Raw genomic sequence first — 17,992 nt, forward strand, 5'->3', positions numbered from 1 at the left:
GTTCTGCACTATGCATCATATCCTGTAACTCCTTTAAATCTTGTTGTTCAGGTTGAGACATTTTTTTCCTCAATTGTGATAACAGGAACTGTTGATATTTAAGCATATGAAACTGACAATTTAAATCCCTCATGGCTAGGGTGGCCGAGGTATAAACCTTTTTCCCCCACCTTTCCACAGATCTTGATTCCCCTTTCTGCAGGAAGTGGATTTTTGGCAGTGGAGGCTTTCAATCCCTTGGGGCCTTGTGAAATGGTTTCAGGGTCAGCATTATGGCTTTTGAAGAGAAATTGGTGAGAGCTGGGTACTCTGTAATACCTATCAGGTTTGACTGGTGCAGGAGGCAGAGAATCCGGGTTAAGACAAGCCTCCGAATAGACATCATCCAGTATGTCCAAAACAGGGGGTATAGCCAGAGGTCTGTGTTGAGGTAACAAAAGAAATTCCCTAAGTCTTTTCTTGGAATCTGAAAAGTCTTGGCCTTCCCAATGGAAGTGTTCCCTCACCGTTTTTTGGTCAAAACGGTAGTCGGAGTGTCCGACGACATTTTATAATCAAAGGCTTTACCAAAGTAGTGCTGGGCGAACTCCGCCCGACGCTTAATAGTGCGTTTATTGAAGGTAGTGCAAAAGCGACAGCCCGAGACGTCGTGGTCTGGGCCCAAACAAGGTATGCAGCGGGAATGGAAATCCTTATGCGGTATTTGCTTCCCACAAGAAATACAATTATTAACTTTTTCTGACATCGGTCTGAGGCAAGAAAAGTTTCCCCAACGGGGTACTTAGCTTTAATGAAGACTTCGGATTCCAAAATATTCGTAATTCAGGAGCTGGCCGACCGGCACTTGCGAACTGCTCCTGCTTCGGGCACCGCGCGGCAAAAAAGACTGAAGAACATGGCGTCGGCTGTGTCTTATATACTCTGGCCTCGCTGACGTCAGAAGAGAAAGCGACGACAACCGACGCCGGACCAAGACTTTGGAATTCGGCCGACCGAGGGACCGCCTGACGGCAGAGAACCCATCTGTGATTACTGCAGCTGTATGCACGATGAACATCTGTGACATACTTTATCTACACTAGCTCGGAAACAGTGGCTGGTAAGTAGAATTTGAAAAGAATAACAGAAAAACAGGGCAGAAAATGTGTCTCTGTTCATCCTGGTACCAAATAAAAAAGAGGTGAAAGGCTCTTTAGATGAATGAGTCAGCAGCAGCTTTACAAACGCACTCAATCTTTTCATAGTCTTTATCTGCTATAATGACTTCACAGATCTAGCAGGCAATGGCTTGGACAGTGGAAATTTTAGGCTTCAGAACCTGCTTTCTTGTGCTGTAGAAGAACTATGAGCCAGAATTTCAGGTAATTCAGAATGACCAGAGGGGTAGAAACTCTTCAGAATACAGTCCTGTCATTATTATGTTTGGTCCTTTTATTCTCTGCCCCTGTTATAACTCCTTTACTCTGTCTACTCTTAAGAGGAACTGAGAGAGTTGGGCTTGGTCCTTAGGTTCAGTGGTGTTCATCCAGATACGGTGTAGAAGGTCAGAGCCTCTTTGGGTGGACGGCATACCTCTCAACCTCTTAGAGCAAGAAATCTGGCCAAAGCCATCAAGAAAAGTGTGAGAAAGGCCAAAAATAGGGACAGTTTTTAAATATTGCTCTTACAAGCTTAGAAAGTTGATAGAAAAACAGGTTTCACATTAGTATGAGTTTTCTGAAGGGTATGAAGTCTGAAACTCAATTGTCTGTCATTAGTTTCTAAATGCAATCTTTAATGATCTGCCACTAATTTGCCGGAAAACCACACTTTTATGAAAAACAGACCAAAAATATGAGGCACAAATCTGGACATTTTGCGAAAATCTGTACAGCTGAGAGATATGGTGGAGGCAGAATGCATAGCTACTCACAACTTCAAAATACGTTTACTTCTTCAATTCCTGATGATTTGGGAACTGAAAGAAGCACAAAAGGCAAACTCCTCCGTAAAGTGTTTATCTCTTAAACAGATAACACAATCATGTCCCATTAGGGAACTTTATGTCCTCATTTTCCATGCCTTTTAGAAGCACTACTATACACTACCTACAACTTTTTTTTTACAACAGAAATGACAACCAAGAAGCAAATGATAAAACTTATATGAAATACAAAGCAGAAAAATGATTGCTACGAAAAGTTTTAAAAGTAGAAACAATTAGCATATGAATAACACAGAAAAATGTATACACTTAAAGAGAACCATTGCAGAGGACAAGTCTAGCAATAAAGATAGCGGAGCCAACAAGAAAGATAAAAGTATAAGCAAGTGAGAAGGAACAGATAAGGGAAGAGGATACATAATGTCTAAAACTGCAAAACATCAGCATGACATGTAAAGTGCAAAAGACAGTTAAAATATGTGAATCATTCTAGAGAATCTAGATAAAAATTTACAAAAGAATGCCAAAACTGGAAGATATTACAGAAATCTATCCAATGAGAATCAAAGCAACTGAGGGCCAAAATTAATTTTTCCAGTGCATAGTTGAACTGCTAAAAGGAGGAAACCAGCTAGCAGAGAATTATGTGTAAACAGGAGGGACTGGTACTCTGGAAAAGATTTAGCTGCCAACCTAACTGAAAACCTGTGGGTTCAGTCCTACTGGTAAACAAGAACAAAGATGAACCTTCTCATACAAGATCTGACAGTTTAACATTCTTCAAAAAATGGGGCAAATGGTGCAATTAAATGTTTTAATGGGGAGAGATTGTGACAATGCCATTTTATGAATGCAGGCAACAGGAGTATTCACAGTTTTCATTCTTTCACAAAGTATGGAATACGATATGAAGTTGCATGGCTGAAACTATTTCACTCAAAACACAAGAGTACATGTTCCTAAATACAGTCATTGCACAGGTAAAAAAGAAATGGCAGCATCTCCTAGATAATGAGGTTTCCACTAACAAGACAGACTCGCTTGTTAAGTTGTGTGCTGCACCTCCAATGTTCTACTGGGAAGCTATCTGAGCCCATATCAGAATATACATAACTGATCTAACTCAGTCTGAAAGTTAGGCAATTCTTGATCCCAACTATATAAAATATATGCGCACGAGTTCTAAACAGTGAACTCAGAGTATGTAGTCCATCCACGCAGTACAAATTATTATATATTTAGTTGCAACTATACAAATTTAGCAACACTTTGAAGTGCAGAAATGAGAAAACTGACTTCAAAATTATGTTTAATTTAAATAAACCTACTTTAGCTGTGGCCTGCACTACTGTTTGTATCTAATCCAACTGAATGTTTCTGAAGAAAGAGAAGGTTGGTCTCAGAACTATGCTGTACACGTTTCTTGTTAATGAAATAGGAAACACTAAATAGTCTGTTCTCTAAGCTACAAAATAAATACTAATAACAAATATCAAAAAATATGATTAATGTATTTATAAAGTAAATTAACTACTTAGTGTTCAGGAGGCCCTTTCACTAATCTGACTGTTAACACTTTCAGTTATGTTTCAGTGCATCAAAATAATCAGTCATCGGCTGACAGAAAAGTCAGTCATTTTCATGAGATGTCTGGCTTTTCAAGCAGGAAAGTTCAGCATAATAACATTTAGCACATTAAATCATTTGTCAGCTATACACTGACAATATATTGTGACAAATGGTAGTATAACTTATAACAAGACAAAGTGAGTTACAGATAATAAAAAAAAAAAAAAACCCTCTGAAAAACGATGTGGCCTTTTCTTGTTTTGCCAGTCTGCATCTTTTGACCTTTGATAAAACTGATAATATGCAGCATTCCAAGTAAGGCATGTTCTTGTAATGCAGAGCAGCACAATAGTTTTTAGTTTGCAGTTTTATCTAAAGTGTCTTTATGTCATCACAAAAACACACTACTCTTGCAAAGTCAATCCAAACACCGCATTCTGCAGAATAAAAGTAGCTTTGCAAACTTCAAGTTTCACTGAAGTAGCGAGTCGATTACAGTTTCAGGTCTAGATGAGCGTTTCCTGCATGAAAATAGAAAGAAAACTATGTAAGGAGTGAACGATTAGCAGGTGTAAACAATTCTAATGCAGACTTGCATAGCAGATGGAAATTACAAGAATGAATATAAAGGATGCTTATAGAATGAAACAACTTGCTATGAAATATGCAATCATTAGTGACATTCAAAAGCTGAAGTGACTCTATAAAATGTTTTACAAACTGGGTGTTCAATTGGATTAGGTTTAAAGTAAAAACATTTGTACCATCTTTTTTTAAGCAAACAACTTTGCTGTTGGAGTAACCTTTTCTTAAAAGCCTAAACTCTGTTAACAGCATGGTAGACAGAGGCAGCTTAACATCTGACCTTATTTTGATACAACACACATTCAAGTAATCGTCAAAACAAAACAAAACGAAAACAAATAATAAAACAATTGGACCAGCTAAATTAGATAGAAAAATCAGGAAATAATTTTATTCACATTTCCAAATATCAGATTCTGGCATGCAGTATCCTGTAAGCATATTGTGGTGGTGGTGGGGGAGGGGTGATCAAGGTCAAATCCTGCCTACATCTAACTCAGCCATTTTGCCTAATTACTCAGGATCTGGCACTGCAACCCAACTTCGATCACTTTTCCTCTAGTGCCCATGCAAGCGTGTCAACTAATTCATCCAGTTACTGAACACCTCAGCTCCTACAGCACTCTTCAACGTGGACAGTTCTGCATACAAGGATTAATTTGCTGATGTGACACAGAAGTGATTGTTCCAAAAACTTGTTTTAAGGGTGAAAGTACAGTCTCAAATAGTAAATGTGACAAAACACTAAACTTTGGATTTAATAAATAGTTGCTGTATTGTGAAGCATATTGACTGTCCATCATGTTTTACATCCTTTTACTAGTTTTAGATACATCCCGACCATAACCTTACTTATGTCCTCCTGTACCACAGGTACTACAGCTCATAGTCTTGACTCTCTGCACCAACTGTCAGACATTCTGGACAGAATCCAACCCATATAACATAAGCAACTGCAGCAATGAACTAACAATCCCTTCTGAAATTCACTGTTCGGTCTGCAAAGAACAGACAAACACTGTCCCAATATGTCTGCAATGTTTCCATCTCATCCATATTAAAACTCTCCCATGTTCCCAGCAGTCCTCCTAACCAATCCTGAAACCAGGCTTCACTGCTGCAATACATGCTTAACTGCCATTGCTATTCAAATGTTAAGCTCTCATGTCAAATAATAATTACCCGAGCTACATTGTCAGATTTGTGTCATTTTCATTGCTCAGTATCTCAAAATATCCTAGTGTTTACTATCCTGACACAATGCAATGGCACAGAAAATCAGACAGTAGTTCTATATATAGATGTGACGAAATGCACAGGAGAATTTAGTCTGAATTTTACACACAAAAAAAGTAATTGTGGCATTCATTTCAGCTACTAACTTGACCAAAGCTGAGATCCATACCATGAAAGATCTTAAATACCACCTCTGCATACAGCCATGTAAGATTTTACGTTGAAGATACAAGGAACATGTGAATCAAGTTTTGTAAGAGGAATATAGGCATTTCCAAAAGTACTTACCTTACAGGATTCTGAATGGGTACTCTCTGGTATTAAAATGACACATACAATTCAAATATAGTGGGCATAATACTCCAGGTGTCATACTCTATCAGCAAGATGTTCTAGCAGTTTCTGATGCATGGCTCAAGCTCAGTGACCAAGATGAGGTTCACCATTCATGGTTACTGTACTTTTAGTGTGGATCAGAAATATATGGGATCTAGTGGCTCCTAAGTTCCTGTAGTAGGAAGAGTGGTTCTTTACAACAATCAGCTCAGCTACTTCCTGTCAGATGCACTAATTTCAATATCAACTGAAAGGGAGACTGTAGTAGTTAGCATAAAGGTCAACAATTCTAAACTGCTTTCAGTTATATTGCTATACTCACCTCTGCCAAAAACCTAGTTATGGATGAATTACTGTATTGGCTCACCAGAACTATTACATCTGAACTGGGGATGTGAACACTCAAATTTTTCAGAAGGACTTTCTTATCCTCAAGTCCAACTCTATGCCCTTTGTGACAATGCAAAGTATTGCCATATGTGCCAGGGAGAATAGGGCAGTACATGTGTAACATATGCCAGCATAGTTAGCTGGGGTTTTGTTAAATCATTTTGTGTCATTTGACTATCACACTGACTTGTACAGATGCTTGTGTTAAAGATGTATCAACAGTTTTACAATTGGTTAAATGTTTATATGTAAACAAAGAATTTTGGAAGGAAAAAATATTTTTTTTTTAAATTGTTCTATAATTTTCAAATACTGCAACAGATCTTAGCAAAGCTCTGAATGTGTATTCTACCAGAGTCAGGTGATCAAATGTGATGTCATTCTATAACCAGCACTGACAGGATAGAATTCACACAGCACCTTGTTTTGTTTTCTTTGGAACCTGATATAAACATCTATAACAGTTATCACAGTTCAGTTGAGTTCAGTTCAGTTAGTTGGAAGCTCATCACCTTGCCTTGTGGAAGTATGGATCTTAGCATCCTATCTTGCCTTGCTGTATTAAGTTAGCTAAGGAACAGTTATTCTTTAGACAGTCAGGAAATACAGTGATATTAAATAAGTAGTGTTTTTCTGCATCTATTTGAATATGTGTAATTTTTATTTCTCCTGTGATTGAAACTCTGACGTTTACTGTACTTTGATATTTAGTATTCTCATGTTTTCTATTTTATCATTTATTATTAAACATTTTTACACTTTTCATTGTGGCTGGTCTTTTAGAGAATACTTTTAAGATCTTGAGAGCACTTGTGCTTATTTTAGTGAAGCCTTGGCCATTCTGAAAAGCCTGGCTGCTTTGGTTACACGCTACCAATTATGTTATTATTGATTTTAATCAGTATAATTGGATACCCTTGTAAGAACCTGACAGTGCTTGACTGGTTGCCGCAAGGTTACCTTATAGTGTGGGCAGAACAGGTACAGCTAGTAAATCTTTACAAGCCTTTCCCAGCAGTGTGTGTGAAAATCAAATACCTAGGTGTGACTATGTCAGCTACTTGGAACTGGGACACAGTGCTCCAAAGTGAGTCTTATTTTGGATCTGGAGAGACAGACAGTCCAAGTCCCAGGTCTGGAGTATGTTCCATGTGTGCTCTTGGGGGAAGCTGTGCTTGATGCAGAGAGTTGCATTTCAAATACTGTGTAAATCCATTCCTGCTCTCAATGACCATCTCTCACCATTGTCAGTGATGAGACTTGAAGCTCCTTCATTACAGGCCCAGAGTAAAGAGGCCGTTCACACCCTTACTTAGGCAACTTTACTGTTTTCTTGAATGAACAAAAGCACTGGATGTGGAAGTACTCTTGAAATAGCCATAGAATCAGCTTCACATTCTGTCCATATATCATTATTTTAAGGTTTAAGTCACAATGATCTTCTTAAATGAATTATATGGCACTTTCATGTTAGACTTTTTTTTCACTTTCTCAACTGTGGCTGTTTACATCATTACTGCTGCCATTAAAAGCTGCTGTCTGTTATATTAATGCTACTTTTTAAGTCCACTCTTAATAGATTAGCCCTTCCTAATTTGAGATGTATGTCATCAATAAATCTAAAAAGAGCTACTTTATTAATCAAGGCAATGACTAAAATTCTTCTAGGAGGAGACATTCACCCTTACCCTGGACTCAACTATCAAACATACATCAAGACAATTCTCTTCCACACACAACTCTTACCCCACAATGGTCAACCAGGCACAGTGGTGCAGCGGTTAACGTCGTCTCCTCACAGCAAGAGGTTCTCTGGTTTGATTCTTGACTGGTGTGCCTCCTGAGAGAGTCTGCATGTCCTCCCTGCATATGAGTGGGTTTCCTCTGGGGACTCCGAATTCCTCCCACATTCCAAAGACATACATCTGCAGTTTTTCCCCCAGGCCTCTGCTGAAAATAGGCTCTGTCCTAGTCAGACTTTTCTGGTCAACAAATGTTAAATAAACAAACAACCCCCCGACCCCAGCAATCTAACTTTTTTTGCTATAAATGTTAGAAGCATATGAAATAAAACTGTTGAACTACATATGCCTGGATTATCAAACATAAGCCTGATATTCTTGTTATAATTGAAACTTGCTTATACCTAGCATAAACAACTCCGAAATTACACTTCCCAGTTATAATATCACCCATAATGACTGTATAAAATAGGAAGGGTGGTGGTATTGCTTTATTTCCCAACTACCACATTTTCCCTTAGAACAAAGCAACCAATACCAAAATTCAATTCAGCAGCTTCTTATTACTTTCCTAAAAATAAACAATTATAAGGAAATATGTACTAATGACTGCTGCGGTACGTTGTCGCCTCACAGTAAGACGCTGTCTGGTTCGATTCTCAGCTAGAGCGTCTTCTGCGTGGAAATATGCGTGAGTGGGCGTACCTTCGTTGAAGGCTGTGCGTCAGGGCTGGTAACTCGGCATGTACAAATCAACTACCGATTATTAGCGGACTGGAGTTCCGCTGTGGCGACCCCTAACCGGGAAAAGCCAAAAGACACAAACAAACATGTACTAATGGCTTTACATCCCTCCTGGCGACAATACAGCTATAACAGAAGACATCTTACATTGGATAGCCATAACAATTTCACAAGAAAAAAACTATTACTAGGTGATTTGAATGTCAGCTTGTTGGACATAAACTATAATTCCCCCATATCTAACATGAACTTATACGGTTTCACACAACTAATTAATAACTCCACACATTATAGCAAGACATCAAATTCCCTGTTAGACTGGATCTTATTATCAGACCCTAGCAAATACACCACCACAGGTACAATTTCAAACTCTCTCAGTGATCATCTCCCAGGCTATACAATCAAACATGTCACACATCCACTTAAATAGCGTATTTATAAAACAACATGCAATCTTTCCAAGTTTAACTCAGAAATGTTCATTACTACCCTATCATCTATTAACTGGAACTTCCTAAAAAATCCTCTCCTTTGATGACACTGTAAATAAATTCAATACAACTTTCCTAAATATCCGAAACAGCTTTGCACCTCTTAGAAGGAAGACACTAAAAACAAATAATGTAATTTTTTTATCCAAAAATAGAATGCTAATGCAGGACAAATGTAATTTTTCTATCCAAAAACAGAATGCTAATGCATGCCAGAGAAAAAGCATGGAAAGAATGGCAAAAATATAAAACACAACAATATACTGAAAACTTCAAAATGCTTCGCAATCATACTAAACAGGCAAATAAATGTAAACAAAAAGCTATACTATAACAACTTTCAAAATAATAATAAACACAACCATAAAATATTATGGACAACCATTAAAGAAATCTTACATCCTGGTCAAAAATTCTTCCCTAACCCCTCTCCCAGCAACTCACCACTCAAAACCTCAATACAGTTTAACTCTTATTTCGTAGATAATATAACATCTATAACCAAAGATTCCCCAACATCTAATTTCAACCAACAGCCATACATCACCACATCCACTTTCACCTTCAAACCTATGTAAGCTTCCTATATAAAACTACTCAAACAAACTGTAGCCATGCTCTACGTCAGCTGATAACCTTCCAAGTGAGTGCCTAAAAACTGCAGCCAATAGCATTGCCTATCCAGTCTCAATCCTTATAAATAGGTCAGTCCAGGAACCTCACATTCCCTCTCTTTGGAAAAATTCACAAGTTATCCCTCTGCACAAGGGGGGAAATTCCAACAAAGATTACTAACTTTATACCTATATTACAGTAATCTTATCCCCCTCACCAAAATACTTGAAAATTGCATTCAAAAGCAATTGCAAACTATCTCCTGCAGGAAGAACTCTTATCCCCTATACAATATGGCTTCCATCCTTCCCACAGTACTAACACTGAACTTCTAACCTATATAGACGCTGTCAATAAAACTAGAGATAATGGCAAACTAGTTTCTTCCTTATTTCTAGACTTGTCTAAAGCTTTCAACAAAGTTTGTCAAAGCAAACCTCTACTTCAAATGTCCTTACTAGGTCTCTCTCAGCCCACCCATCTATGGTTCAAAAGCTACGTGTCCAATAGGTATCAGTCAGTAAAATGGCATTCCTCCCTCTCCACAGCTCCCAGTCACCACCAGTGTACCACAAGACTCTATCCTTGGTGCTTTCCTCTTTAAAATTCTCACCCCCACCCTCCACACATCCACAAAACAGACCTCCATAATACAGTAAGTAGATGACTCTATGCTCATTTGCACATCGGACAACATGGCACATCTCAAAAAATTTACTCAGAAAGCTTTAACAGCCACTGAAACATGGCTTTGTGACTCTACTAATACTCGACCAAACTACTACTTTTTCCCCAATCCCTATCTCCTGAAAAAATCAAAATTTTAAGTCCTTTCTCCTAATAAAACAACCAGTGAAGTCACTTCTCATAGCTTATTTTTATGGATGATAGTAAACATTCTCACCAATGCAACTAAAACAATACTTGCCACTAATTATCTCCTTCCCACATTTCTTCATGTGCTCCCAACCTTACTAACCTCCAGGCATTACAAAAATCAAAACTTGAGCAATGCTATAACAAAGTTGCTGAATCTGCAGCAAATACCCCTTTCGGAACCCACTACCTAAACTTGTTAGACATACCAAATCAACTAACATATACACAGCTTCTTACCTCATAGAAGTATCGAGCATCCATCTGCCTGTCTGGCACTAAATATCATTATACATAACTATATTTCCAGTCAGTCATTACAATACAATGACCAAAAACTCCTGCCTGTCCACAAACCTGTCAAATCTGTTGGGCATTATCTGTACTCATACCATGTCGCTAAGGCCTGGAACTCCTTATCTGTATTCATCTATAAGTCAATACCCTCCCTCCCATCCTTCAAAACCATTCTGAAAGACTTCTTAGCACAAATCTGGCTCTGTTTTTGTTCAACACCAAAGCAAACTACATTCTTAAATGTGAACAAATACCTATTCATATCTTGCACCTCTTTACTCCCCCTGCTTCACTCACTTCCTTATTTCTATTAATTTCTCCCCCCTCAGCTTTCCCTCTTAATATACCATAAGCCTGCTTTTCTACTCACTTTATACAGCATTTCCTATCTTTATTATACTAACTTACCTTTAATTTCTCTATAAACTGGTTAAAATTTCTCTAAGTATTAACTTGCATCTATTCTTAACCAATATTTTCATATTATGGCTAATTTTGTATCATTATTTAAACTGTAGATGTTTTTGTATTATTTTTGAAAATTGTAAAATTATTGTTCTTAAAATGTTTTGTAATACTTCTGTTTATGCACATCTAGCAATGAAGCATGAATTCTCCTTTACTGGCATATTTCAGAAAGTTAACTGGTAGATTAATATTTTGATTGAGAGAAGTCTCCAAAGTTTCTTTGGTTAAAAAGGATGGACTGGTATGCAAAGACACCTTGTCTTTGTGAAAAATAATATATGGAGGTTGGTAGGATAGAGCTTGGAGTTCCCGATACTCTCCTTGTTGAGGTAATGGCCACCAGAAAGATGATTTTCTACGTCAAAAATTTTACATTTCACTTTGGCAGCTGGCTCAAATGGAAAGTCAACACTTGTAGCACTACAGTGAGACCTCAGCGAGGAGTGGGATCATTAACAAGAGGTCTAAGGAGGAAGATGTCTCTCAGGAAAGATTTATATAATTAAAGACAGGCCAACAAAGTACGGTTTTCGTCAAAATGAAAATTCAAAATCACTGCTAGATGAACTCAGACAATGGAATGACTGGCTCCATCTTGGAAAACAGAGGCAAGGAAATCGAGTACTGCTGGTATGGGAGCTGAAAAGGGATTTAAATGTCTCCTGGAAGCCCAAAAGAAAAACCTTTTCCATTTACTTTTTTAGACTTTTCTAGTGGAAGCTTACTGAGAGGATGAGTATGTGTGGACTACTTGGGAAGAAAGCCTGGACTGACTAGCCATCATAGAAGTGCAGAAACCATGTGGCTAGTTTCAGAGCCAGAGTGTGTCTGGATGAGGTATTCCAGACAGGTGAGACAGAAGTTCTGGATTCGGATCCAGCACTCAAGGAGGGAATGTGAGATGAGACCAGAGAAAGGGAGAAAACACCTGTTGAGGTCAAAAAGGGTCAATAAGGATGATCATGCTCTTCCATTGTGATTTTTTCTGCAGAATCTTTGGGATTAGGAGAGTTGGTGGACACACCTATAGAAGACTGAGGGGGGGGATTGTGGGTCAAAGCATCCCTTGATGACTCCCTCTTTGGAGGGATCAGAGCAAAGAACCTGTTGCATTTGTAACTGAAGGGAGAAGCAAAAAGATCACAGCATGGTTAGCTCCACGCCACAAGACCTTCATGAAGTAGCAGAACAAATCTGCTCAACCTGTGTGCTAGAAAGCAAGATTTCCCCAGTATGAGTGCTGCTATCAGAAAATGGCTAGAAGAAATATACACAGCAAAACTAAAGGCTGTAATCAGAAGAACTGATGCACTAAATTGACTAAAAAAAGCTGTAATACATTTAGGTACTTAGCTGAAGCAGCCTGAGCCAGTGACCTACACTTGTTCTCAAACAGCAGTAAACGAGATCTGAAGTAATAATGGGGATAGAAGGGAATTACGGGTAAGAGCAGGAACCTCAGATAAGTGGCTGGATTCGGATCTGAGACACCCCACCAGCTGAGAAATGGATGGGAAAAAACATCAGATCTCATCACTGCCTGTCCTTGTGTCAGATGAACTGGCTTGGATTTGACCATCACTTTGCATCTCTACAACTCCATTTTGTGCAAAAAAAAAAAAAATTATAATCAAATACATGCCCCTCTGCATCTAATGTTATGAACTTAAATCATATTCATTAAAGCTCTAAAAGCATCCTCTGTTAAAGTTGTTCAGATCCCTGATACTGAAACTAGGCATTGTGAGTCCATGTTCACCATGTCCTCTGTCAAAGACAGGAACAAACTTCTATTTAATCAGAGATACTTTTCAAGAAAAGATCATTTCAAAATTGCAATCAAAACACAGCTCCTTGTCAAATGGAAAAGTCCTTGTGGGCACTTCCGCTTTCCACAGCTAATCTCTGTCCTTTTTTAATGTCTATTCCTCACTATTGCTTATGTTCTCTCGTATTTCTTTCTTACACATTTGATCTTTTTCAGACTGATTTGATTCCCATCTCATTTTGCATTTTCATTCTAATACTACTCTTCCTGCTTACTTCTCATTCTTTCTTAACTTATTTCTTACATTTTATCTTTGTATACTCTTTCTCACTTACATATCTACCTTATCCCAGTTCCTCCTATTCTTTCTTTTCAGCATTCAATAGTTTCCCTGTTAAATATTGCTTAGTCATACAGATCTGGGGGATGACTTTCAGTTTCTTTTAATCCAAATTATCATTACTAAAAGAAGACAAACAGCTGAATAGTTACTTTCCCCAGAAGTCTTCTCCTTAGGAATCCACTGGTGACAGTGGTACTATTTACATTCTTCTGTTGTGACAATGAAGTAGCAGTTTTCAGCCCTTTAATTATATGACAACAGGGTTCCAGTTTACAAACTCCCGTTAATGCAGGAAGCACATAAGATCAAGTATACATGCTCAAATCTTGTAATCTCGAACTGGCAAAAAGAAGCAGAACAATGTTTCTTTTGCTGGAACCTAAATTATGCAAGACCACAAACAGTCAGTATAGGGGAGTTTAAATATTTGATTTGAAATATTTAAGTACCAGGGGTGTGGGGACCACATAGGGATACAGGTTGCCCCTAAAAAAAGTTACTGTTTCTTTTGTGTGCTTGTTGGGGTTACAAGATTTTAGCATTGGGCTCAATTTTGTGCCTCTCCTGCATTTAGGATGCAGAGTTTGTAACCTGGAAATGTCAACAGATATGGTCCAAAAAAGTGTATCAGATCTGCTATTGAACTGTAACTGCTTACATCAGAAAATGTAGAAGGCAGTTTCCAATAACTGCAAGTTAAAGGTGGGATAGGTATTGTGAAGTAAACTGTTGCTGGATCAATTATGCCATTTCATAAAGGAGCATTCCGCACATATGTTGCCATACTACTTGCCAATAATGGCATACATACGAATCTTTTATTCCAAGACTCTAGTAAGGTGTGTGAATTTTAGAATCCACCCATCTATACATCACCACTTTTTTCCATTTTTTCACATGGGGGTCAGGGTGTCACTTCAACAGTGGCAATCATATGGAGGCATACCTCTTAACCTCTTAGTGCAAGAAATCTGGACAACGCCTAAAGAAATGGGGGGACAGGGTCCAAAAATAGGGGGAGATTTTATATGTTGCTTTTATAAACTTAGAAAGTTGCTAGAATAACAGTGCTAGCATACATTTTCTGAAGGAAATGAAGTCCAGAAGTCACATGCCTGCTGTTATTTAGTGACATCAATCCTCATCGATTTGCCAGAAATCCATAAATTTTATGAGGAACAGACCAAAAATAAGAGGCAAAAACCTGAAAAGTCTGCTAAAATCCGTACAGTTGAGAGTTATGTCTAGAGCCAATGTATGACGGAGATATATATAAATAATAAAAACATTTTTTCTTTGAATACTTTAACCAACACTCATTTAGATGAAATGTGTCTTCATCATATTTAAAGAGGGGGTAAAGTTTAAGAGTGGCGATCCTGATGAGGTTTAGCATAGAACATTTCACCAGTACTGCCTTATGTGAAATTAACTGATTATTTTCTAATAAGTTATAAATGGATAGGTCTGACAGCAAAGCAAATTCATTATACAATAGTTGGATTATCCAGGAATGGTTGTCAGAGAAGCAATTCATTTAACATGTTTTTTTTTTCTATAACCAATGCAAACCTCAAAATCAGGAATTTTAAATACACAGTTTTGCAAATTTGAGCTACGTACTGCTGGTTTGGTTTATAAAGGCATTAGACTGCATGTAATTTAACAATTCAAACAGTAATATAAAATAGTCTAAAGTTTGGGAGATTTGTTCTCCCTTTATTTTTGGATCACAACGTCACTACCTACCATCCACAGAGTATCATCATTCAAAAATACATAAATTTGTACTGCTGCAGAAATAAAACAATACTGGGAAAATGAGACATTAAACTGAAGTCCCATCTGCCTGACTTGGTGGTAGCTATCACGGCACTTACTAAAAAACTCTAGGATGTCCCCTAATGTCTTGGGCCAAGCATCTCCTAATCAGTATGAATGCCCTCCTCAAGTCTCTCCAGAAAAGAGGCCAAAGGCCTAGTGGGACTAACTCAGTTGACAAAGGATCAAATCAATCAATTCACAAGAAGATTAAATTTAAATGTAGAACAGGGGGTCAAATTCTTGTTTGATAATATTTCTTATAGGGCCTATATTAGTACTTGCAAAAACAGACAAATAAGTTTTGCATTTGATCTCATTTAATGAAATGTTGGTCTTAGGTTTGCAACTATCATAATCCTCATGGATTACTTCATAACTTGAGGCTTTACTGTAAGCTTTTACTATTTTCTAGGCTAAAATTATGGCTTGCTTGGCTCTACTGAAGTAAAGGATATGTAATCAGCTAATGATGCAATGCTAATTATCACAGAACCAAGGGAAAAGAGAAAACTTACCTGAAAATCATGTAGATGCCAATGCATATAACTTTTTGTGCTTTAATGTACTGAAAAGGAAAGTTTGTTTCTTTCAATACCTCACACACAAATGGAAAACATTTATTTATTTTCTTTGCAGTTTGCTGACCGGGAGAGTCCATTGGGCCAGGGGAGCCCTTTTTCAATGGAGGCCTGAGGGGAAAAGCTCCACAAAAATAGTATACAAATTCACAAGAAGTACAGTAAGAGCTCTAATACAAAAATCAAAAGCAGATTGTACAAAGAGTTAATGTAGTTTGCTCAAAAAAAGTAATAATTAATACATAACGTTATAGAATAGCAGTTAAAAATGTTACTCACTCAAATGCCTAAATACTATAAAACAACAATGACCCCTTATGTCTTCCATTATGAAACAAGTTCTAACATTAGATTACTATGCTGAGTTTGCCTACCTACATGAACCCAGATTACAGCCTCAAGCTATTACAGTCAGCTATATTTCTAAAACAGTCAAGATCACTGCAAATAACATGTAAACGTATTAATGACACAGGACAATAGCACTGTATCTTGCTATGATGCTAATTATGGAGCTTTCCTCGCCCAGCCTCTGTTAAAAGGGGGAGGGGCTGTTAGACAATCTGTAGGTACCACCCAATGATCACTATCTGGTCTGCTATTTAATGTTTTCATACATGATCCCCAAGCATCTACTCAACATGTTCCACAGTTCAATATGTGGATGATTCCAAATGCTCACCCCACAACCTTTTTTGAACTGTAACAGTTCACTTTTTCTTTAACTGAAACATCTTCAGAAAACTAAAAAACAAAAAAATACTCGTTTTAGGGTTTAGAATTACTTGAATTTATTCCAAAACATCTTTTTGATCAAAAGATCATATTTATAACATCAACCAGCACCACCAAAGCAGAACTGGTAAACCATTCCAAGGTACTAGACATGGTCACGGATGACCAGATGATCACATGCAGAAAATAATTAAAAAAAAAAAAAAAAAAAAATGCCAAAAATTTGGTTTCCAGTAAAGGGCAAAAGCTTACCTCACAGATAGGACAAGGAAATCATTGTCACAACTTGTCTACTTCCATCATTCCTCTGTGCCTCTCTTACATTTACTAATCTACAAGCCTTTCAAAGAACTACATTAGAAGAATGTTACAATAAAACTGCAAAATTTACTAGAAACCACACTTGGTGGTGGTGCTGCGGTAGCGTTGTCGCCTCACAGTAAGACGCTGTCCGGTTCGATTCTCAGCTAGAGAGTCTTCTGCGTGGAGACATGCGTGATTGGGCATACCTTCGTTGAAGGTTGTGCATCAGGCCTGGCAAGCCAGTACGTAAAAATCAACTGCCAATCATTAGCAGACCGGAGTTCCGCTGTGACGACCCCTAACTGGGAAAAGCCGAAAGACACAAACTGTGTGGTCCTGAATAAACTTAACTGGAGGGCACTGACACAGCACCTAATATTTGCAACTAGTAATAACCCATAACCTCATATACAAACCAAACAATTGTCTTAACCTAGAAAATATCATCTAACTTTCCTCTCCAAGCTGAACCTTATGTTCCGGAGATAAACTGCTACATGCCATAACAAAACATAACACTGTGAGAGATTCAATGTACTCTGTTTGAAATTATGGAACTCCCTTCCATTACCTCTAAGATAAATGGACAACCTAACAACATTCAAAATTCAAAATTCAAACAAAGCTTCACCTGATGAACACTTGGCATTGCTCCTACTCAGCTCCTGGTTAAACTATGATAATCATACCCACTACCCAAATCAAAAACCTGTATACTATCTTTATCATCTACTTCAGCATGGCCACATCTCCTCTCAATTCATTTCCTTCTACATTTTTCCTCTTCATATCCTAGATCTCCCTGCAACACTTTTTAAAGTTATTCTATACTTTCTTTTGAACTCTCCATTGCTTTCCTACCTATAACCTCAACCCTCCTATATACATCTGTCATTTGCTTATATTTTTTCTCCTCTATTTCACCTACAATAACACTTTTCTGATCTATACATAAACCAATTTCAAATACAACCCACAGTCTACTCCCCTTTCTTACCAAAAAAGCTGCCTCAAACTCAAATACTATTGTTGCAACTGTTAAAATGTCTGGTCTAATGTTGATTGACTGCTAAGGAAATTACTATTCTTTGAATTACCTTAAAGTATGTATCCTAAAACTTTACTGCTGTTGTATATCTAGCTCTATATATATATATATATATAT

General features: G+C 37.6%; 1 protein-coding gene across 1 annotated transcript in view; it reads right to left on the minus strand.

The window, feature by feature from the left end:
* Window positions 1-2,724: 2,724 nt before the first annotated feature.
* KIF3A (kinesin family member 3A) overlaps window positions 2,725-17,992 on the minus strand; it is a 1,506,491-nt gene continuing 1,491,223 nt past the window's right edge. Inside the window, exon 17 of the mRNA XM_044069250.1 lies at window positions 2,725-4,014. Within this exon, the coding sequence (XP_043925185.1) occupies window positions 3,966-4,014 (49 nt within the window). The 3' untranslated portion in view covers window positions 2,725-3,965. The remainder of the gene's footprint in view (window positions 4,015-17,992) is intronic.

Source organism: Protopterus annectens, chromosome 4.part0 (assembly GCF_019279795.1).
Source record: "Protopterus annectens isolate FY-2018-M chromosome 4.part0, PAN1.0, whole genome shotgun sequence".
In the NCBI taxonomy this organism is placed as follows: Eukaryota; Metazoa; Chordata; order Ceratodontiformes; family Protopteridae; genus Protopterus; species Protopterus annectens.